This window comes from Bubalus bubalis, chromosome 22 (assembly GCF_019923935.1).
Source record: "Bubalus bubalis isolate 160015118507 breed Murrah chromosome 22, NDDB_SH_1, whole genome shotgun sequence".
NCBI classification, from domain to species: domain Eukaryota; kingdom Metazoa; phylum Chordata; class Mammalia; order Artiodactyla; family Bovidae; genus Bubalus; species Bubalus bubalis.
The window spans coordinates 8,617,183-8,640,626 of NC_059178.1; the positions used below are offsets into that span (position 1 = coordinate 8,617,183).

Sequence of the window (23,444 nt, forward strand, 5' to 3'; positions counted from 1 at the left end):
AAGGAAACGGCACCCCACTCCAGTACTCTTGACTGGAAAAATCCCATGGATGGAGGAGCCTGGTAGGCTACAGTCCATGGGGTTGCAAAGACTTGGACACAACTGAGCGGCTTCACTTTCTTTCTTTCTTTAAAACTAGCCACTACTTCACATTCTTTGAAGTTTCATTCCCTGAATTTGTTCCATTTTTCTCAATAAAAATGCAAACTAACACCTATTTTCTTGAAAACTACATTACTGTAGTGGCTTAATCTCAGCTCTCCCTGGAAATAATGCAAGGAGAATATTTTAAAGAATAGTCTTCCAGGGGTGACAGCTGGTGTTTCAGCACCTGCTTCTACACCTGAGAGTAAGAGAGCCAAGGTGATTAAATCTCAGTTGTTTGTTTAATTGGCCAGATTTCATACATAATCCGCTCTGGTGTTGTCTTTCACTTTTTCCATAAGGTGAAGTTAGCAAGAACTTTTCCACTGTAAGAGAGATAAAAATTGAAAAACTTGGTCACAGCTTTCTTGCCTCAGAAAGACAATGTTGCTATTCTTCAAAGGGTGATAGAAAATGCATTCACCCAGGGTTATAAAAGGGTTATTATTTGTCCAGTATTTTAAGGGAAACAAAAGGATCTATCTCTTAGGTGTTAGCATTTATCCACAATACTTTTAGGTGTCAATCTAGTCCCTGCAAGAATTTAATGTTTTCTTAATTAGATAATTTTCTTCCTTTAGTGGTAGAATAATTACGTACTTTTGTTTGTTTTTATCCTTTGGTTTATGGTATCACAGCAGAAAAATTCAAGTTTGACCAGAAAAGCTTCTGAAATGCCCTAAATGAGTTTTTTCTTAACTAAGGGAGCACCCTACTTTATCTAGTGGGATTTAGCAAATACAATCTGGTAGTAGAAGTCAGAGCAATTATCTTAAATTGATAGTAATTTACTCTTTTAGACATGTTTTTATATCCATTGCATCATTTGATCCACAGCCTTGTTAGACACAGCATGGAAAGGTAAGAATTTCCAACAGTATATCTTTTCCCATCTATTATCTCAATAATTAAGTGTGAAAGTCAACCCCTTCCTCCTACAGGGTGTTTGTTATCCAAATTTTTTTTTTTTTTGGTCGCACCACATGGCTTGGGGATCTTGGGTTCATGATTGGGAATCGAATCCTGTCCCCTAGCAGTGGAAGTAGAGTCCTAACCACCAGACTGCCAGGGGATTCCCTGTTATCCAAACTTTGATCTCATAAATCTCTGACTTTAACTCCTTCACCTGAGCCATAAATGTATGTGTTCCTTATGATTCAGTTCTTGATTCCTCTCTTTTCTTTAAATTATCTTTAAATTTTAAATTAATTATTAATTTACCATGCATGCTCTTCCTTGGAGATCTTATTTACTTGCAGGGTTCCCTTCAATTGTCACTTTCACAAGTTGACTTCTAAATGCGGATCTTCAGAACTGACCTCTCTCCTGAGAACTTGACTTTCCAACTCTTTGCTAGACACAGTTCTAGACAGACTTCTTGGAAGAAGCTATAGCTTAACGTATCTCAACTCAAAGACATTAAAAGCAGTCTAAGGTCAGGCTCAGAGGCAAGTGTGTGTGCTTGAGTTGGTGTTTGTCTTAATAAACTCCAGAAGCAAATCAAATAAATAGAGATTTTCCACTACTTTATGTTCATCAGTTTTTTTCTATCCATTAAACTTGGCCCTCAACTTTTAGGTCCTGTATGTTCAAAATCTGAAGATAGCGTAACACTATTTTCAGTAACCCAACATTTCATAATGTATTCAAAAGGTTAAACAAACAGAAGTTGTGCTCCTCTGAAATGGAAATCAGTTTTCTTAATCAATTTGGTTTTACTCTTTAAAAATCACTCCTGAATAGTTGGCAGGTGCAAGTGAATTCCACGCAGATTCCTTAAAGCTAGTGATTAGATTAAATGGGTCTTTTAGCATCAAGGTGCGTTAACGAAGCCAAAGGCCATGGATATTTGTCAAAGGTCATTAGAAAACGAAGTATAAGTTTAAGAAAAGATCCTAAGAAGTTTGGTCAATTCTAGGTGGATTCAGGAATTCTGGTCATGTAGGAACTGGAGGGAACTTTCCGGGCTGTCATTTCCCTTCCTATGGCCTTACAAAGTTCTGGGATGATAATCAATCCAGAATTCTAAAGTTCTGAAAGCCGGACTCTGGAGGCTAGTGATACTCTGCTATGAGGACACTTCAACTCACTCCATCAACCTGAGCTCCCCGGCAAGCTATGACGTCGAGGCAGGAAAAGGTATCTCCTGTTCATTAAATGAACAGTCGAGGTGGTAAATATAAAATAAGAGATACACTTTGTTGCTCATTAACTGGGAAGCAGACGTAGGTGAGATTGCACCGTGAGCGAGGGTAACCCACTCGAAACAAAGGAACCACAGGCCCCCTGACGTCTCTCTGCCTGCAGCCCTGGGCCTCGACCATGCGCCGCGTGGGGGCGGGGGGCCGGAAGGGCGCGGCCGGAGGCGCGGTGGGTGGGGCCGCGGGAGGGGGCGTGTCCTCGAGGAGGCGGGGACAAGATGGCCGCCCGGGCCGCTCGGAGGACCTGAGAGGCGGTGGCGGAGGCCCCGCCCCCCGGCGGGAGGGCCGCTCTGTGCGCGCCCGCTCTATGATGCTTGCGCGCGTCCCCCGCGCGCCGCGCCGCGGGCGGGGCGGGTCTCCGGGATTCCAAGGGCTCGGTTACGGAAGAAGCGCAGCGCCGGCTGGGGAGGGGGCTGGATGCGCGCGCACCCGGGGGGAGGCCGCTGCTGCCCGGAGCAGGAGGAGGGGGAGAGCGCGGCGGGCGGCAGCGGCGCTGGCGGCGGCTCCGCCATCGAGCAGGGGGGCCCGGGCTGCGCGCTCGCCCCGTCCCCGGTGAGCGGCGCGCGCAGGGAGGGCGCGCGGGGCGGCGGCCGTGGCCGGGGGCGGTGGAAGCCGGCGGGCCGGGGCGGCGGCGGCGGCGGCGTCTGTGGCCGTGGCCGGGGCCGGGGCCGTGGCCGGGGACGGGGCCGGGGCCGGGGCCGGGGCCGCGGCCGTCCCCCGAGCGGCGGCGGCGGCCTTGGCGGCGACGGCGGCGGCGGCGGAGGCGGCGGAGGAGGCGGCGGCGGCGCCCCCCGGCGGGAGCCGGTCCCTTTCCCGTCGGGGAGCGCGGGGCCAGGGCCCCGGGGACCCCGGGCCGCGGAGAGCGGGAAGAGGATGGACTGCCCGGCCCTCCCCCCCGGATGGAAGAAGGAGGAAGTGATCCGAAAATCTGGGCTCAGCGCCGGCAAGAGCGATGTCTACTACTTCAGGTACCGCCTTGGGGGGCGGCGGGGTCAGCCCGGGGTCGGGGAGTCGAGCTCTGACGTGGGTAGGGGGGTGTCAGCAGGACAGCGGATGGGCCCGGGGCGGGCCCGCCCGGTGATCGGAGGCCCGGGCCCTTTGCTGAGAGGTGACCCCCCACGCCAACCCCCCAGTGCAGTGACAGTCACAGCGTCCGAATGATGCGAGCCCCTCGGAGGGCGTCTTCATGGGGTAGGGTCCCGGGGAGTGATGGTTTGAGGGGGAGGAAAACAGGGTTATACTGCCAGGGATGACTGGTCCACCGAAGGGTTAAAAGAAGGTGCAATTCATCGAAACTATAAAACCAGCTACTGTTGGCTGCCGTCCCAAGCCCGTCCCAGATTCATCATCGCAGAGTGTTTAATCACGCACACGTGGAAGAAAGGAGCCATCTATGACAGTAAACCAGGTTTTAGTTACTTTGTTGGGATCCCCGGGGCAGTGTCATACAAAGTCACCATTGGGGATGCCGGTAGTTTTCTTGGAACCGCCCTTGTTGTTGCAGAATTCACTCTCCTTTGGAAGCAGACACTGTGGTCAGTTTTCAGGCTCCTGGACCAGAGTGTGTCCTCCCAGGGGACATTTGGCACTGTCTGGGGACGTTTTTGGCTGTCACACCATGGAAGGGGGATGCTGCTGACATGTAATGGGTAGAGACCAGGGATGCTGCTAAACATTCTGTAATACATAGGGCAGCCTTCACTGCAAAGAATTAACTGGCCCAAAATGTCACAAGTGCGGGATTGAGAAATCTTGGTCCGAACGATGAAAGGTTTTCAGCTTGATCCTGTGGTCATGCTGTCCGTGTCGTTAGTTTGGATGACCCAGTAAGCTCAGGACAGGGTCTGTGGCTCTTGATACCAGTGGAATTTTCTTAACAAATTTGCTAACTTTTCTTATAAACTGTCCCATTTCTAGAAGAGAACATAAACATGTTATACTCAGTGGCTTGGAGAGCAGCGTTTGTGGGTTCATTGAGTCATTTTCAGGGACTATACAGAGGTGTGGGAGTAGTTGTCATCTGCCATTTAACCATCAGAGTGTGTTAGGAAGGATTTCCTGTTTTCTGACATCAAGTAGGTTTGATTCATTACCCTTGGGAAAAATGTGTGTGTGTGTGTGTGTGTGTGTGTGTGTGTGTGTATTATAATACACACACACATGCACACACAAAATACCATGTTTATGAATTGAGAATACTCTTAAATAGATTTAAGAGGTTAAAAAATCTGTACATGTATATGTGCATACGTGTACTTGTATACATACATCCAAGTATGATCACTGCTGGCATAAAATGTAAATACAAACACATTCCTGATGATTGCTCAAATATATGGATGAGGAATTTTAGTAAAATTATTTCACCTATTGAAGTAAAAAAAAAAAGAAAGTGGTATTGTTATTAGAGTTTGTTTTGACGTTTAATCTGAGACCACTCATCTTGAAATCTTAAATGATGCTTAGAAAGCTTATTTTAAACATACAAAGGCACTAATCGTGTTTTGTATTTCCCCATCATTACATATTAAATTATACTTGGGTAGTACTGTTACTTTGGAGCAAATTGCTACTCCTCTCAGGCTCGCTTGTCTCATGTAGTGCTTTTCACGGTTGTGCATCTTTCCATTAACAGCGCCTTTTGTTTTCTTTCTAATCGAGTAGCTTGCCTACACTTCTTCAGGGAAGTCTGTTTTGATGTCTTGTAGCCAACGATGTTTGACAAGAATATTCCGTGTCTGGGATTGACCTCCTTGAGGAATGGGTGACCAGTCTGTTCTCAGTAGAGCATCTTCAGCTTTGAATTTCACCCCTTTTGACTTTTTCCTGGGATATGCTTTGTTTGGTTTTGGGATGATGTATTCAAACTAACTTGGTTCTTGCAGAGCTTTTTTTGTTGCAGTTCTTGCAGCAGCTGGAAAAGTTATTTCAAAAAGGCAGATTGCCGTAGCGCTCCTTCTGGCGTGTGCTCACCTTTGTGTATGGGTGTGTCATCAATTTTTGATGTTAAGTTTTTTATGTTAATAGATTATTTTATGATAGAAAAACTGATATAATCAATTTGAAAGTCTCTTTATGAGACAGTGCAGAATGATGTGCTATTTTTTGTCTGTGCGAAATGAAAACACACGTCGGATAGATTTGTGCCCCATGCACTTAGTTCAGGGCTGGAGGGAGTGTTGTCTGTCGTCGGTTGTCTGCCTACAAAGCCCAGTTACACTACAGAATTTCCTTCTGAGAGGTTACGAGGCAGGAGGACCCAGACAGTGTGATGTGACGCCTGTGATACAGTGCTTCCTCTGACTTTGACTTCTGCTTTCAATGATGGATGACGGAAGTTACCTACTCATGTTAGAGGTGAACACGTAGGGCTTCCTTGCCGGTCCAGTGGTTAAGACACTGCCGTTCCACTGCAGGTGGCCTGCCTCCCGTCCCTGGTCGGGGAGCTAAGATCCTACATGCTGCGTGGCGTGGCAAATTAAAAAAACATCAAACACACTATTTTTCAATCCACAGTGTCAGTGCTTTGCATATTAGCATCCCTATATACATGCCACTCATTAAAAAGCGAATAGCTCGCCCAGTTCTGGCCATTATCTGTTAATATGCAGGTTGCGTTAACTCTTCCGTTGGTGACTATGAACACCTGCACACAGTTGTTCGCACAGATTCTAATAATGCTAACTCCTTATTTAGCTTGCCCCTGGGGAGATTAAACAAATCTGTGCCTGTTAACAGAGGGTGTGTCTTACACTTATTAATCGGACTTAAATTAAGCTCATTTGAGAAAGCCTCAAATTTTGATAGAATTTTTCTTTTTTTTCCTCTTTCCTGAGATTGCCAGGTTCTAATAGGAAGGTGTGCCTCTGGTTGCCAGTTAAGCAGTGTAGTTATGTCTTCCGTCAGGATTACTGGTAGTGCTGGGGCAGTTTGTATATTATCATCCAAAGTTTGTTTTCTAAAAGGGTGTGGCTTGATCAAGTGTTGGATCTATTGATAGAGTTTCTGAAAAAGTTCATTGCCATCATATGAGCCGATTATTTCAACGATACTTTTCTTACTGGTCTACTTGATTCCTGTCATTTCTAGCTTTTGGTTCTGTGCACTTGCAGATTTGTATTTTTTGAAATATCGTTTTCCTGGGCAAAGGAACCTTTTAGTAGCTGCCTTATGCCTTTTTGAAAATCAGTTGTCTTTCTTTGAGCTCTGTATCAATATCCTGTTGGGTTCTAGACTACTGGTTATAAGTAGGTTAAAGGCCTGAGAGTTAGGGTAAACAGCTACAGCTGCTGCCATAAAGTATGATCTGGTTGGGTATTGGAAACAAAATAGTAACCGTTTTTGACTCTTGTATCAAATTATGATGCATTTACACCTGATCACTTCTCTGAAAAGATAAAATGGAACCAGAGGACATTTGAAATAATCACCAGGGAGTAGGTGCGTGATGAAAGACTAAAGAGATTTCACCTTGATCTGCAAAGAAGAGGACTCAGAGGCAATATAATTGAGAGCTTTAAGTCATGAGTGAGATGTTGAAGGTAGGAGTCTCTAGGGAAGGCAGCAGGGCCCGGGGTGGAGAGGTCTGGAGTTGGTACCCACCTCTGCAGTTACCGACGCAGCCCTGAGCATGTCACTTATTTCCCAGGGCTGTGGTTTCTCCGTTTATGACGTGGATAGTGTGTTTGTACCTGTGCCTCAATAGTGGGCTCAATTCTAGAGCAGTCAGATAAATATATAGCTCTCTTAAAACTTTGCATACATTTAAGGACTAATTAGAGGAAATTTAACTCATTAACTCAAGTTCATTAACTCAAATTGTATGGGCTGAACATATAAATAGGTTTTAAAAAGTTGGCATATCTCATTTGTTGTGAAAGGCTGGTATGCTCTTTGAAGCCATGAATTCTGAATCATTGAGGATGTCAAAGTTCAAATAGGGCCTGTCTGTCTTTTTTTTTGTCTTAAAAATATAGACTCTTCTACACAGTCTTTGTAGAAGAGTCTTGGAAAAAACTAGCTCAGTGGACCAAGGGTCACAGTTCTTAATTGAAGTCTCATTGGTGTTCAGTGAACTGTCATTGGTAACATTTTCTTTCTGGTCATCACCATGGAGTTAAATGTGGCGTCTCCTGTATTACTGTCTTGTTCATTTCCCCAGAACGTGTCTTCCTCCCCATTCCCCAGACATAGTGCTAAACACACAGATGCCAAATAAGTGTTTACCCATTGATATGACGCTTAAAACTTCGCGAAACAAGGCTTAAAGGACTTCCTTGCCTTTGCTTTGTTACTATGCTGTACAGTTATCTTCATTTTACAGGTGCGGAGTTAGGCCAGGGAAGCTAAGTGCTGCTTGAGGTACTGCTAGAAGGTGCAGGGTTAGAATCCTGACCCGGGTGCCTCAACCCCCCACAACTCGAAACCACCCTGCACTGCTGCTGCCTCGAGAGATCCTGAGCTGTATGCTCAAGCATTGCGACTTGGGCTTCCCTGGTGGCTCAGCCTGTAAAGAATCTGCCCGCAATGCAGGAGATGTGGGTTCGATCCCTGGGTTGGGAAGATCCCCTGGAGAAGGGAATGGCAACCCACTCCAGTATTCTTGGAGAATTCTATGGAGAATTCCATAGATAGGAGTCTAGTGGGCTACAGTCCATGGGGTCGCAAAGAGTCCGACCAGACTGAGCAGCTAACACTTTCACTTTCAAGTATTGCAACATCTCATGCTTAATCTACTTTGTTAAGCTTGGGGTACAGCTAAACTAACGTATTTATTTACTGTTATGCCTGCATCCTGAAGTTGACAAGGGGTACATTTTAAATCCTATTTTGTAGTGAAGCCATTGAACCAAAAGAATCTTCCAAGTTCTGTATAATATCGAAGGGGGAAAAAGCGGAAAAATTGTGATAAATTAAGCAAAAAGCTTTGTTTCTTTCAGAGTTGAGACACAGTTGAAATAAACTACAGACCAATTTTTTTAAAAAGCATTTTTTTCTTGGGTAATAGAAGTGACCATTTTGTTAAGAAATATTTCTTTCTCTTTTTCTTGTTCACCCTAGGATTGCCCCTCTTATTTATCAGATATTCCGATAGGCAACACATTACCTAAGGAGCCTTTTAAAAGCTTTCACTTAAATTGGAAGAAATCACATTGTAACTTGCAGGCTCAGTGTGGTTTATGAGGTAGTTTTATATAGTTCCTGCAAAAAGCTTTATTAGTTTCTTTCAGAATTGAGACCCAGTTGAAATGTACTACAGATTAAAAAAAAAAAATCCTTTAGCTGGAGAAAGAAACAATATGCAATATTTATTAAATGCTTATTGCATAATTGAAAGTTTGCCTTGCTTTTAGTTTCTTGATAATGCTTCTTATCAAACTAATGTTAGCTTTTTCTGATTGAAGCCTGGATCCAGAAATAACGTAGAAATATAGAGCCTAAGTATGGTGGAAATTGTGCTCGGATACTTCTTTCTTAGCTGTACCATCACATCTTTTTGTGATGCGCTAGAGGGATTTTTGTTAGGTTGCAGCCTTACCATCTGTCCTGCATCTGATTTTTAGAGTCTGACATGCAAAGTCTCACCTGCCAGGAGGCTCATAATACCTGTAATGAAGGAAATACTTAGCTGAAAAGGAACTGATACACATACATTCTAAAAATAATCTCTAACAGAAATTGATATATGATCTTTTTTCAGATTGGTTTTAAAATTTCACTTGGGAGATTTAGTCACGATTTTTTTCATAATTTAATTGATGAAACAAGCAGGCGATTTGCAAAGTTGATGGTGACTGTTTTGTTTTTGTTTTACACTTTATAGTGGGACTAATAAAGATTCATAAACTTTAGCTTGTGTTTGAGGTTTCTCAGACCTGCAGGATGAATTAGAAATAAATCATCAGCTCTTTTTTCATGCACTTACTGTTTGACTTGATAGAAATTCCCCTTGCAGCTCTTGTCTCTTGGTCTTTTGTTGGTGTTTGCCATTGCCACTAAGGAATAACTAGAAATTGAAAATGAAGTTTAACTTAATTTACTTCCTAAAAACTAAAACTTCTCAAGGAAGGAGAATAGAACTATGAAATAGGGTAAAATTTGAATAATATATGTGTATCTTTTGATTTTGCCTTATCTTACTATAAATTCAAACTTATTTGTTTGGAAACTGAACTATATATAAGCAGTTTAAGTAAATGCAAATGATAGTAAATGTAATTTAAAATTAGATCCTAAAATCGAGTACTTATCATTTGTCAGGAACAATTATTAGTGATTTACAAATGTTAGAAAGAAAAGCATCATCCTCTTGATGATTTTTGAATAATGTATCTTGGAATTGTTTTCTTTTTATACTGGAAGGCTCCATAGATTAAAACAAAGATGAATGTCCTTAGAATTATTTTTAACATGTATGCAGGGATGTATGTATCTCTTAAAAAAAAGAAAGATCTTTTTTGGAGGCCCCTAGCAGAAATGGGCAATATAATACAAAAGTGGACATATGAAATACATGTTGCAACTTTTTACTCTTAGATACTACAGACTGTAAATTTACTATGTCAGATTACCATAGCAGTTTCTGAATGCTTTCTTTTCACTTCCGTCCTTACTTAAATACTGTGTTTGAAGTAGGTCTGTCCATAAACTCTCTTGCATAGACCTGGCTTAATAGAAAAGTAGGGACTCTGAATCAGAAGACTGGGACTTGAGTCTTGCTTTACTGTTTTCATGTGGACAGATTTTTAAACTTCTGTAAGCTTCCAATTCCTCATCTATAAATTAGGGATAAGAATTCTGCTTCATGGAATTTTTTGAGATTAAATAAAAATACGTGTAAGGCATCCAACAAATATAGTAGGTGGTCAGATCAGTAAAATCTCTTCGCTTAATTACCCAACATAAATAGAGGTATGTGCTTGTTGATTACGTGAAGATTCCCAATATTTTATTGTATTTTGAAATGTGAATAGGGTAGAGCTTAGGTTATACATGTTCATAAGAGTTTTTAAAAAATATTCCATAGTTCCCCCTGATTATAAAAATAACCTATGTTCAGTGTGGAAAATTGGGAAGATATTGAAGAGTATATAAAGAGAAATGACTGTCTTTATATAGTTCTAAAGAGAATCACTGTTACTATTTTGATATAATATTTTGACTTTCATCCTGCTTCCTGGATATGTTTGTCTGTGCACACACATAGACACACACACACCCCCCCACACACGTATTTATGTTCTTTTATAGTTCCTTTTATTTTGGAGGAATCCATAGATTAAAGCAAGGATAGTTAGTGTTAGTTGCTCAGTTGTGTCCGACTCTTTTGAGCCCGTGGACTGTATAGCCTGCCAGGCTTCTCTGTCTTCGGAATTCTCCAGGCAGGAATACTGGAGTGGGTTGTCATGCCCTCCTCCAGGGGATCTTCTCAACCCAGGGATCAAATCCAGGTTTCCCACTTTGCATGCTGATTCTTTACCATCCGAGCCACCAGGGAATAAATGAACTTAAAATTCTTTTTAACACGTATACACTGGTGTGTGCATTTCTTTTAAACAGCCTTTCCCAGGGACCCTTAGCCTCTTTTTAAAAGAATAGTTTGTTTTTTTGGGTGTTCTTATCTGCTAAGTCACTTAAGTCGTGTCCGACTGTATGCAACTCCATAGACGGCAGCTCGCCAGGCTCCCCTGTCCCTGGGATTCTCCAGGCAAGAACACTGGAGTGGGTTGCCATTTCCTTCTCCAATACATGAAAGTGAAAAGTGAAAGTGAAGTCGCTCAGTCGTGCCAGACTCTTAGTGACCCCATGGACTGCAGCCTACCAGGCTCCTCTGTCCATGGGATTTTCCAGGCAAGAGTACTGGAGTGGGGTGCCATTGCCTTCTCCGATTTTAAAGAAAGTAACCAGTGTTTTTCCTTTTTCAGAAAGCGAGTGCTTATGGCAGTGGGATGAGATTTTGGGAGAATTCTACATCCATTCATTCATTTTTTAAATTTTTTAGTGGCCCACCCTGACTTTTTAACTGTTTTCTTAACCATGATACAGAGATAATAGAATTTGCTACCAGTCATATACTCTTTGCATATAATTCTTGTTAAATAAATACTAGTTTATGGAATGATTGGTACAGAATTCAAATTCTACTGAAGATCTTTCATACCATTTAAAATTATGTGGTGATTCCTTAATTACTTAAGTTGAAGGAAAACATGGAATGTTGTCACATCTTAAGAGTAGCCAGATTGTTAATATAATAAAATTTTTTCCTTACTGATACTTTAATTCTCCACCCAAAACCCCACCCCAACAGTTAGGGAAATTATTTCATGCTTAAATTTACTTGCCTAGGCTTTTCATATTTTTAAAAAACTGCTTTTTGATTTTTAGGGGGAATTAGCCTGTATTCTTCAATGTTTATATTTTAAAATTGTTACTATAGAACATTTCAAACATACATAGAAATAGAATTAAATACAAAACTACCAAGTATCCAGTTAACAGTTGTCACCCTTGTTCCATCCACACTCAAATCTACTACCCCTGACTCAGCCTTCATTGTTTTGAAGCACATTTGACATTCTGTCATTTCATTTGTTAAATAACTGCACTTCAATATGCTATTTAGAGAAGGCAGTGGCACCCCACTCCAGTACTCTTGCCTGGAAAATCCCATGGACACAGGAGCCTGGTGGGCTGCAGTCCATGGGGTCACTACAAGTCAGACACGACTGAGCAACTTCACTTTCACTTTTCATTTTCATGCATCAGAGGAGGAAATGGCAACCCGCTCCAGTGTTCTTGCCTGGAGAATCCCAGGGACGGGGGAGCCTGGTGGGCTGCTGTCTATAGGGTCGCACAGAGTGAGACACGACTGAAGCGACTTAGCAGCAGCAGCAATATGCTATTTGTGAAGATAGAATTTAAACTTGTAGACGTTTTACAGCTATACAGAGCTCAGTATTTCAAACTAGAATACAAGAGAAGCCAGCAGGCAATTCATGATTATTTATGTAATTGCTGTTGTTCATACTTTGTTCTATTAAGGTGTTATGGAAGAGGCATAGGATGGACTGGGCTTCCCTGGTGGCTCAGTGGTAAAGAATCTGCCTGCCAGTGCATGAGACAGAGTTCAGTCCCAGGGTCAGGAAGATCCCCTGGAGAAGGACATGGCAACCCCCTCCGGTATTCTTGCCTAGGCCCATTGGCAGAGGAGCCTGGTGGACTGCAGTCCATGGGGTTGCACCACTCAGCCACTAAACAACAGTGAGGTGGATTAGTGTTTCTGGACTCTTGGGAATTTGGGGTGGCAACATGAATGCTGGACCAAGCGAAAGACGTGGTTTGTATAGGGCTGAAGAGCGAGATTATTCAGCCTGTTGATTCAGCATAGACTTGAATAAACCAGTGTGGCAGGGGCAAAAGTCACTGGGTAAGAGAAGTGCAGAGTAGGGTTGAAAGGTTAGGAGAAGATTAAATGAAAAAGAATCTCAGATGCAGGGCTGAGATGTTTGGCTCCCTTTTGCTATTGGGTTGAAGTCCATTGAAGGCTTTTAAACTGGACCTGGGGTGATAGTGGTATTTGAGGAGGAACAATCTGGAAGGTTTAGGAGGCAAAGAGACTAGTGAGTAGAAAATCAGCCTATTGTAGTGGTTGAGATTTGGGGTGATGAAGACTTGATTTAGGCAGTGGCAGTGGGAATGGAGAAGGAAATGGCAAGCCACTCCAATGTTCTTGCCTGGAGAATCCCAGGGATGGGGGAGCCTGGTGGGCTGCTGTCTGTGGGGTCAGACACAACTGAAGTGCCTTAGCAGCAGCAGCAGCAGTGGAAATGGAAGAGGAAGGATGGATTCAAAGGTGATTACGAAGGAATTGGATTTCGTAATTGATGAGAGATAGGAGATAATAAGTAGGATACTAAGTAGGTAACTTCTTCCTGGGGCAGACTGTAGAGTGGGGCTGAGGACAGTTGATTTTAGGAAAGACCTACCCCTAAAGTTTAGGAGGAAAGAAGTCGAGGGGGGCTGGGGCTGACTTTAGATAGATTTTCCTCTGTGTGTGTCATGTGGTTTTGAGGGGGAAAAATGGTATATATATTTTCAAATTAATTGGTTTGGCAGTTTTCTGATTGTGCCGAGGTACAAAAAGATCATTTTAATTTCAGAGTTTTAGTATTAGCTAAAATTTGAATTCTGGAGACGATTGTTGTTTCAAGTTAGAGAAATCTTTCTTTCAGTTCTTACACTTTTGTAAGTAACAAGTAAACTTGAACACTTAAAGGGATTAAAAAAAATAGAAAGTTGATTATTTCTTTATTCTCAGCCTTTTCCATTGCTGTAGCTTATAGGATTCTTCTTATCCCCCGAAAAGCCCTTCCTGAAGTTCCTTGAGAGTGGCGAGCCTTGGATCTTGGTCTTGAGCCCCGACCTAACTGCGTGGCCATCCACAGCGTCCTTTGCTGTCTCAGGCCAGTCCGTCTTCCTCGGCTCTGGTTGCCGCCGTCCCCGCAGGTCATCCTGGTGCGGACTGGTTTGAAGAGATACTTGTGTTTGCTCAGACCTCTGGGCTCCTCACAATGGTTTCACTGAAGCATCATGATTATCCGTGTTCCAGAGTACCATGAAAGCACGTGTTCTGCTCTGCCACTTATTTTCAGAGCGCAGTTGCACGTGCCCGCAGTGGGTCTTCAGAAGAGTTAATTCTCAAATCATAGACCGGCAGTCGTCTAAGGTGATGCAGATGAGTTGATAGACTGACATCATGGGAGTACTACTGAGCTTTTTTTTTTTTTAATGTATTCTTTTTAAAAAAAAATTTAAGCTTGGTTGTGCGGGGTCTTCATGGTTGCCTTCAGGCTTCCCCTGCTCGCGGCGTGGCAGCTGCTCTGTGCAGAGGCTAGGCTTGAGGTGCGTGGGCCCTAGTCGCAGCCCAGGCCCAGGAGCGCAGGCTCAGGAGCTGAAGTGCACAGGATTAGTTCCTCCACCGCGTGTGGAATCCTCCCGAACCAGGATCAAACCTGTGTCCCCTGCTTTGGCAGGCGGATTCTTACCCACCGCGCCACCGGAGAAGTCTGGGAATACTGTTTAGTTAAGGTGGCTGTTATTTAAGTCTTTCTGAGATCCCAGTAAAGTTTTTTTAGATTTGAAGGTCAGATGCCAAATAAAATTTCTTTCTTTTTGATAATCTGTAGTTGGAAACGTCTCAGGTAGAATTAGGTTTAAGAAGTGCTTTAAATCAACTGTACTTCAGTAAAAAAAAAAAAAAAAAAGTTAAAAAAAAAACTTGCTTTAAACAGCTTAATCAAAATGAAACAAGCAAAGACATAATTCTAGTGATGGAATGTTCTTATATGAACTGGAAAAATGTAACTCATGCTTTTAATTTTCATTGATAATTACTTTTCTTCAGGGTATTTAGTGGGGAGGACAAGTAAAGGTGAGATCACAGGTCGGTTCAGGATAGGCAGATTAAGGGGGCAGTTGGTAGGGAATTTTTTTGTGGTTGAAAGTGAAATACTAGTATTTCATTACTGGGACTAGAAGTAATCGCTTTGGGCAGAGAAAACTGAAAATGACTAATATCCTTCACTAGTCTACTAGAGTTTAAAAAAAAAAAAGTAATTTCCCTGAGTTGCAGTTTGATGCTTTTAGAATAAAAGCTTAGTCACGTTAAGTCGTGGGGTGTCTGGCTGTTAGCTGACAGCAGCCATCTTGGAGAGCAGGCAGATGATGACTTAGTCACTCCAGCGACCCACAGTCATTTTGTTTATCTGGCCTTGACTTCCTCGGCCACTTCCAGAGTCGTTTTGCTGCTGTGAAGACGGCCCCTACCTGACGGACAGAATTTCTGCTTCCCCTTAAGCTCCCATGGTCCTTGCCTTTCTACTGGGCTTGCCTTCGTCTCCTGCAGAGGAAGGTCCCTGGTCTTGAAGTCCGCTGGGGCAGCCAGGTTGACTCTCCTTAAAGCCTCGAGCGCAAGCTCTGGCAGTTACGGGCAGGAAGGCAGCCTGTACCGTGTTCTGAAGGCAGCAGCGTGTGAGACCGGCGCTTACAGCTGTGCAGCGCACATGCTTCTGCGTGTATGTCAAGTTGTTCAGCGGAATCTTGTTTACCAGTAGCTGGAGTATCTGGTTATACGACTGTGTGGCTATTACAGCTTAATTAAAATTAATTGTAATTATATTAAAGTGACATAATAACAGGGTACTCTTTACCAGTTTTTCACTAAACTTGGAAGTTTTTTTTTAGTAGTATTTCCTTTGTTACGTAGTGTCAAATTAACCATGAGAAAATTTTCCAGTTCAGTATTTTAAATTCCAGGCAATATATTAATGTTTTAAATAAGCATAGACTTTTCTGTTCCCATTGTGTCTGCGAATCAAAACCATGTTCTTAACTCTTCATCTGATATTGTTCAGTCACTGAGTCGTGTCCAACTCTTTGCAACCTCATGGACTGCCGCACGCCAGGCTGTGTCCTCCACTCTTCCCCTGAGTTTGCTCAAAGTCATATCCATGGAGTCGGTGATGCTATCTAACTATGTCATCCTCTGCCTCCCTCTTCTCCTTTTGCCTTCAGTCTTTCCCAGCAGCAGGGTCTTTTCCAGTGAGTCTGCTTTTCACATCAGGTGGCCCTTTGGAGCTTCAGCTTCAGCATCAGTTCTTCCAGTGACTATTTGGGGTTGATTTCCTTTAGGATTGACTGGTTTGATCTCCTTCTGTCCAAAGAGACTCTCCAGAGTCTTCTCTAGCACCACAGTTTGAAAGCTTGAGTTCTTTGGCACTCAGCCTTCTTAATGGTCCAACCCTCACATCTGTACAATTCTACTGGAAAAATCATAGCTTTGACCACATGGACCTTTGTTGGGAAAGTGATGTCTCTGCTTTTTAATATGCTGTCTAGGTTGGTCATAGCTTTCCTTCCAAGGACCACGCATCTTTTAATTTCATGGCTGCAGTCATTGTTTGCATTGATTTTTTTTTTTTTAGCCCAAGGGAATAAAATGTCACTGCTTCCACTCTTTCCCCTTCTGTTTGCTATGGAGTGATGGGACTGATACCATCTATCTTAGTGTTAAGTGTTTTGAACGTTGTGTTTCAAGCCAGCTTTTTCACTCTCCTGTTTCACCATTTTTGCTCTCAGAAGTTACTTTAATACTAGCCTATATAAGTTTTGTTTGAGAGTTTTAATAAGGGACATAGTAATTTTGGGTTGTTTGACTAATCAAGGAAATGTGTAGATTGTAATAAAGTAGAATTGAGGGATAGTAGAATTATTTCTAACTGGGCTTACAGAATCACAGATAACTTCACGGTTGCAGTGACATTCTACCTGGGCCTGGAGGATTTAATAGTTTTATGATAGGCAGAATATTGCTTATGTTCACCCTTCCTCCTGGAAAGACATAGCTGGAAGTCAAAGGTACATGGCATGTTTTTGGTGTCATTGAGTTTAGAATGTGGGGTGTCTTGACGTCTGGTAGGAAAAAGTCAGGAAAAAGTATTTGAACAGTTGGAAGGCTTTTGATGTTTTACCAAGAAGGCCAAGCTGTTGTGCCAGCATTGAAGAGTCTCTGAATATTTAGAACTTGGTACTGGCCGTGTGGGCTGAGGCATGGCGCCCTGAACACTGTTTGTGGTCTGCTAGCCGGAAGATGAATTGCTGGGTAGACAGTGATGCTGCGACACATGATGCTCCAGAGGATCAGGTTGGGGGATGAAGTTTGCAGTGGCCAGAGGTGATTCAGATTTAGACAGTATTGAGGGTTGTGTGCTCTTTTATTCTGTGATCTTGACCATGTCTGGAGATCTGTCCCAGAATGGGAGTTGAAGTTCGTTTACACATAACTGTGTATTCTCTCCTCTGCTGTGTTCTGGTTGCTCCTTGCTTCCTTCTATTCTGTTATGTACTGGTCTTAACTGGTTGTTATCTTCATCTGTGGGCTGAATTCTATACCTTGAATTGTGTTTCAGGAATAGCCACGTCATATGATTGTGGAAAAAGAACGTTGATACGATCTTCAGCTGTCTTGAGGTCTGTGGTGGCTGGTGGAGTCTGTGGCAGACTGGGGTGTGTTGCTTCCGACGTGACCCCGAGAGAAGTTTTTGCTATTCCAGGGAAATGTAAATTGCTTGGTTTTCCAGCCTTTTCTCTTTTGTCTCTGGGTTGAATTATTTTTCTTTTATTGTGGTCAGTTGGAGCAAGGTTAAGTTCTCAGTATGACATGTTGGCTTTTTTGAAAGGTTTTCTAGAATTCTCACAATTCTCTTCTGGTGCCATAGCTCACTGAAGTTTATTCTAGCACATTTTGGGTCAGACAATTTATTAGATAAGACTTTGGGGCGTTCTTCCTCTGAATTTTTTCTTACAGTTTAGTGCCACATGGGAAATTTTTTTGTTTTAGGAAAGATTAGTTTAGTTCAAGCCTCTGTATAATTCTGGCACTTTTGTAATATTCCAGCTTTGACAGTTTTTCTTACAAAAAGTAAGTTATTCTTGATACACTTCTCTCAGATAGGAGTTAGGCTAACAAAAGTCACGTCAGCATGATACAAACACATTAGCAAATGTTTACCTTGTTTTTTCTCCTTTTAGTAACATGAGGCAGCATTTATTATTGTCAGAATTCAGGTTTTTTTTCCTGTTGTGCTTTGAGTTCAAATCGGTAGCCCAAAGGTTATATGGATTACAGGTGGTGTGTGTGTGTGGTGTGTGGTGTGTGGTGTGTGTGTGTTTGGCTGTGCTCCATGGCTTGTGGGATCTTGGTTCCTCTACCAGGGATAGAACCCAGGCCCCGTGCAGTGGAAGCATGGAGTTTTAACCGCTGGACCACCAGGGAAGTCCCTAAGTGTGCTTTTAACAGGAATTGTTGACATCAGAACAATTTGTTTTGAAGTTCTTTCTAGTTACTCTTGGCATTGTGTACATGTAATACAGGAAAAAAAGCATTTCAAAAATCAGTCTGGAAAATGGGTAAAATAGAAGCCATTTGCAGTGTGTGCTGTGCGTGCTCTTTGGGTTGGCGTTCTGTCAGTGGCTGCTGGGTGAGTGGCCAGCGGGATAACCTGTATTCACATCTGCTGTGTGTTCCAGCAGTGTGTCTAGGGGTGGTATGGTAGGTGGCAGACTCACTGTCTCTTTCTTTAGGAAGTTAAGATGTTCCTTTAAAACTTTTAATATTTCTTTGGAAAAAAATAAACATATGTAAAGCCATGATGTGATACTAATTGGGAGCAGAAAGGCAGGCAAGAAAAGGTTTAGGTAGCGATCTGGGGTATATATTGTTGCCTTTTGTACAATTAATGTTATCTTTCTTCTAGTCCGAGTGGTAAGAAGTTCAGAAGCAAACCTCAGTTGGCAAGGTATCTGGGAAATACTGTTGACCTCAGCAGTTTTGACTTCAGAACTGGAAAGATGATGCCTAGTAAATTACAGAAGAACAAACAGAGACTGCGGAATGATCCTCTCAATCAGAATAAGGTGGGTTAATCAGATGGGTGCTGTTTCAGAAGCTCTCCCCAAAGTCTGTTACGTTGTTTTGTGTCACTGGAGTTTTGGTTGTCTGAATGCCCCAGTTTTGTTTTTGTTTTTTTTTTTTTTCCTTCCTTCTCCCCACTGCAAAGCAGTTTAACTTAATAAATCTGATTAATTTTCTGGCAGTTGGCTTACAAAGAGAGAGAGCCTAAGTAATGATGTTGAAAACAACATTTCAGTATCTCCCTAGGCCAACATATATCATACTCTGGGCCCATTGGGACTGTTGACAAAAAATATTCTGTTGATATTAATTGTCTGCTTTTTGCCCCCCGTTAAAATAGTTCGTGTTGCCCATAAAGAGGCAAAAGTTTATTGTGGTGCAAGTACCCTTACCACATAGTTTATTTATATGTCCCTGTTAATTTTCAGGATTAGGATTTGAGAAAGAACCATTTTTATTATGACTTTTCGATGGTATTGAAGAATAATATTCCTTTAGGAGTAATATTCACATTCTAATACTGTGATTGGAGATTTTTCCATTAGCTCTTACCCTTAGTGAGTTGCTTAGTTGATGATATATAAGAATTTACATGAGTAGTATTTGAATTATGCTAATTTAATTGTATTAAAGCCCCCAAAGAAAGTGCCCACCTCCCCCTGTCCCCCAAACAACTAATCTTATAACCACCCCCTCCACCCAGTTTTTTTTCCTGTAAATTTCAGAGAAACACGTGTTACGTGTGTTACCACACGATTGTCTTACAATGACTGTGAAAGCAGTGGAGGGAAGAGGAAGGACCTTCTTTCTAGGATGTGACTGGTGTGGGCGTGCGCGCCCCCTGGGAGCGCGGTGTGTGTTTGAGGACCGGGAGCCTGCGTGTCGCAGGGCGGGCCGTGGGTCCAGGCAGTCATGCGCTCATGCTCTGGCTCTGCCTCTTCCTCGCTCACAGTCACTGGCACCTTGATTAACCTCTGATGGCCTCAGGTTTCTCATCTGTAAACTTAGGATCATAAAAGCTTTCCCTTAGTGTTGTTGTGAGCAGTAAACAGGAGTTTCCGTGAAGTCACCTAGCGTGTTCTTTTCCTTTTCCCGTTATAGCTTCCTAAGCACCAAGTTGCCTCAGTGAACGGTGTCGCCCGGTGGCCCGCATGGGAAACTTTCTGACCCAGCCGCCCTTCCTCCTTGCCTTTTACTTTTTCTGGAGAATATGGGGTCTCTGCTTTATATCCCTCTTTTTTTCAGAATTTAGCTTAATAGTTTTTTGTTTTTTTAAACAACAGCTTGATTTCCAAGAGCATCGTGTGGAGGTGAGAATGCACTTGTCCTCACGTATTGCGTTAGTTACCTGGCCCGGTTTCCAAAGTGGTGTTGGCAGGTCCCTCGTTTAGAGACGCAGAGCTGGAAAGGGATGCTTTGAATTGCCTCCAAGTTGCCCACCTAACTATGGTGTCGATGGTTCTGAAGGTGTTCAGGGGCTGGGATATAGTGGTAGGAGTAGAGGGTGCTCAGGTTAGGACCTTGAGTGCAACTAGGGTCATTAGTAACTAGGTCACTCGTGTAACTAGGGGTGAAGCTGTGTGATTTCAGCTTAAGAAAATGTTGATTCTGGGTTTATTTTGCTTTTTAAATATAAGAGGAAATTTAAGATATATTTTTCTGAAACTGCCTCTTTAAAACTCTAAACAGTCCTGGACATCTTTTGAAGGGGCTAAAATATTGATGAAATGAACGGAATGCTTCCAAAGCACCCCGTTGTTAGCAGAATCACAGCTCAGCTGCGCTCAGTGTAATATGGAGATATACCTCCTGCTAGTTACGGTTCACTACAAACCTAAAACTAATTCATCTCTTTAGTTTGTGTGCACCTTTCCGCTCTAGCTGCGCTGGACTTCTCGTCATCCTGCACCGTGGCATGTGCTTTCAAGACTCTGCTTGCTCATGTGCTGTTTCCTCTGCTTGGAATGTGCTTCCCCCCTTCCCCTCCATCTGGTGACCTGCTCCTCATCCAAGGCCCAGCTCCATTGTCTCCATCTCTGTGAAGCCTGCCCTGCACCCTCCGCCCGGAGCCAGGCCTCCTCCCGTAGGCCTCCCTGGTGCTTGGCCACGAGGTCTGTGGCTGTCGGTCTGCTGCAGCTAGACTGAGCTCCACGAGGGCAAGGCCCATGTCTCTCGTTTTGCTTTGTTTTGGTATATGTATATAATCCAAAGCCTGGCACACGGTAGGTACTTAATAAATGTTTGCTGAATGTTTATTTATTATTCACATCATTCCAGAAGTTTATAGTGGCCGTGAATGTTGATTGAATAAATTAATACACCATACGTATTTTGGAAATGCCTTTTGTTATCGTTTTCTGAAAGTGCTCTGTCTGAATTTTGGGGCCCTGATCTTATTTTTGCATCTGATTTTATTTTAGTTAAGACAGAAAATGGAGTTTTTCCTTTTTTTCTAAGTAAGTTCCCTTTTGGAGTAACACCAACATTAAATATCGCTATAAAGCAGAAAACATATTTGTGGGTAATTAATAGTAACTATACCAGGTCTTTCTAAAGTAATAATGCAGTATAGAGAAAGTTGAGAGATATAGAGATTAAAAGAGATTTAAACAGGAATCTGAGGTAGAGTTTGGCTTTGAAGTCAGATTGTGAAACTGGCTGAAGTTCATTAATTACATTAATATTTTTTAATATTCACTAGTTTTATTTTTTAGATTCCACATGTAAATGATATGTGGAACAGTATTTGTCTCACTTTTTTCACTTAGCATAATGCCCTCCTGATACATCTATATTGTTGCAGTGCCAAAATTTCATTCTTTTTTTTTTAATTTTTTTTTTTGTGGCTGAGTAGTATTCTGGAGTGTGTGTGGTGTGTATGGTGTGTGTGTCTATCTATGTGTACATTTATATATCAGATCTTCTTTTTCCATTTATCAGTTGATATACACTTAGGTTGCTCCCATGTCTTGCTTACTGTAAATAATGCTGCTGTGACCATTGAGGTGCATGTATCTTTTCAAATTAGTGCTTTTATTTTCTTCAGCTACATACTCCAGAACGGGATATTTTTTAAAGACTCTATATTGAAAAAATTAGAAATGTAAAGAACAATATAAACTTTGAATTATAAGCAATACAATTATAAACAGTACAAATTATAGTTTATATTGACTGGTATATTGATTTTAGTATATCTTTTGTATCAGAGGGGAATTTACTGAGTGAATATCTTCAAGTATGTTTGGAAAGATACCTTTTGAAGAACTTTAAAAATGCTTTTTAATTCTTCTAGGATTGGTGGATACAGTAGAGTGAAGATTGTCTTTCAGTTGATATTTACTAAGGCTTTTGCAGTACCTCTTCCTGTTTGTCTCAAACTCAGTCTCAGACTCACCCTGGAAATCTGTTCCATTCTAGATTACATTGTACCTTATTGATTTTCTTGCCACTCTCATAATTATTTCTAGCCCCTGCTTCCATCTCTTTAGTTGATAAAGTCAAATTAAAATAACCAGTTTGTTACTGAACATAGTCCCTTTGGCTAATGGAAGAAGACTAGAGAGTGCTTTGGAAGTCATCAGCCTCGAGCTGATGTTTTGAAGTCCCGAGTGGCTTCCTCGGAGCTCACTCAAAGGGTGGAGTCTAGGAGGGCAGCGCTGTCAGTAGCAGTTTTTGTGATGATGGAACTGTTGCAGCCGCCAGCCGCACGTGGCTGTTGAGTACTTGAAAGGTGCCTAGTGTGGTTGACTAACTGAACTTGTAGTTTTATTTAATTAAGTTTAAATAGCCACATGTGCCTAGTGGCTACCATATTGGACTGCATGATTCTGGAGTGTGCCTCTTAAAAATGACTTTTGCTCTAAAATCTAAATACTGTTTAGGTGTTTATGCAGGCTTTGTTTTTCCAAAGAGATGTTTCAAGGTTTTAAGAAATAACGATCCTTAACCTTTTAAGAAGGAAGTTAATTTCTTAAGATACTTAGAGAACAGTCTTAAGATTGGATAGAGAAGAGTATGGTGATCCTCAGTGCGTGATATATTTAAAGAACTTCAGTAGCTTAGTTTTCCTGCTAGAAATTTATTTTAATGTTTCAGATGTGTAAATATTAAACTGAATTCTGAAACATTTATTAATTAAATCTACAAAACTAGTAAAATTCAAGTTCCCTAACGTTAATGTGACATATATTTTACAGCTTGCTCACTCACACTATGGATCTGGTATAGAACAAATTATATTTCAGCCTGACTTGTCAATGCTGCTAATACCTTGGAAAGACTCAGTTCTTTCATCATATTTCTCTAGTCACACAAATAGGATGTATTTGGTAATAAAGAGCATTATGGTCCCTTGAAGGAATTAATTGTATAAGTCTGCCATTATTTCTTTTCATGAATTATCTTGGTTTATGGTAGTATACTGGGCTTCCCTGATCGTTCAGTGGGTAAAGAATTTGCCTGCCAAGGAGGAGACACAGGTTCAATCCCTGGGTCAGGAATATCCCCAGGAGAAGGAAATGACAACCCACTCCAGTATTCTTGCCTAGGAAGTCCCACAGACAGGAGCCTGGCAGGCTACAGCCCGTGGGGTTGCAAAGAGTCAGGCATGACTGAGCAACTGA

At 42.2% G+C, this 23,444-nt stretch overlaps 1 protein-coding gene across 3 annotated transcripts in view; it reads left to right on the forward strand.

Moving 5' to 3' along the window:
- The first annotated feature begins 2,616 nt into the window (after positions 1–2,616).
- MBD2 (methyl-CpG binding domain protein 2) overlaps positions 2,617–23,444 on the forward strand; it is a 67,836-nt gene continuing 47,008 nt past the window's right edge. For 2 of the 3 annotated variants that reach the window (XR_006547783.1, XR_006547782.1), the window contains exons 1-3: positions 2,617–3,313; positions 18,662–18,821; positions 20,701–21,041. Coding sequence is in view for 1 of the 3 variants with exons in the window: in XM_025273438.2 (XP_025129223.2) it covers positions 2,763–3,313; positions 18,662–18,821 (711 nt within the window). In the remaining 2 variants the exon portion in view is untranslated. The remainder of the gene's footprint in view (positions 3,314–18,661; positions 18,822–20,700; positions 21,042–23,444) is intronic. The other variant, XM_025273438.2, reaches the window with a different exon arrangement.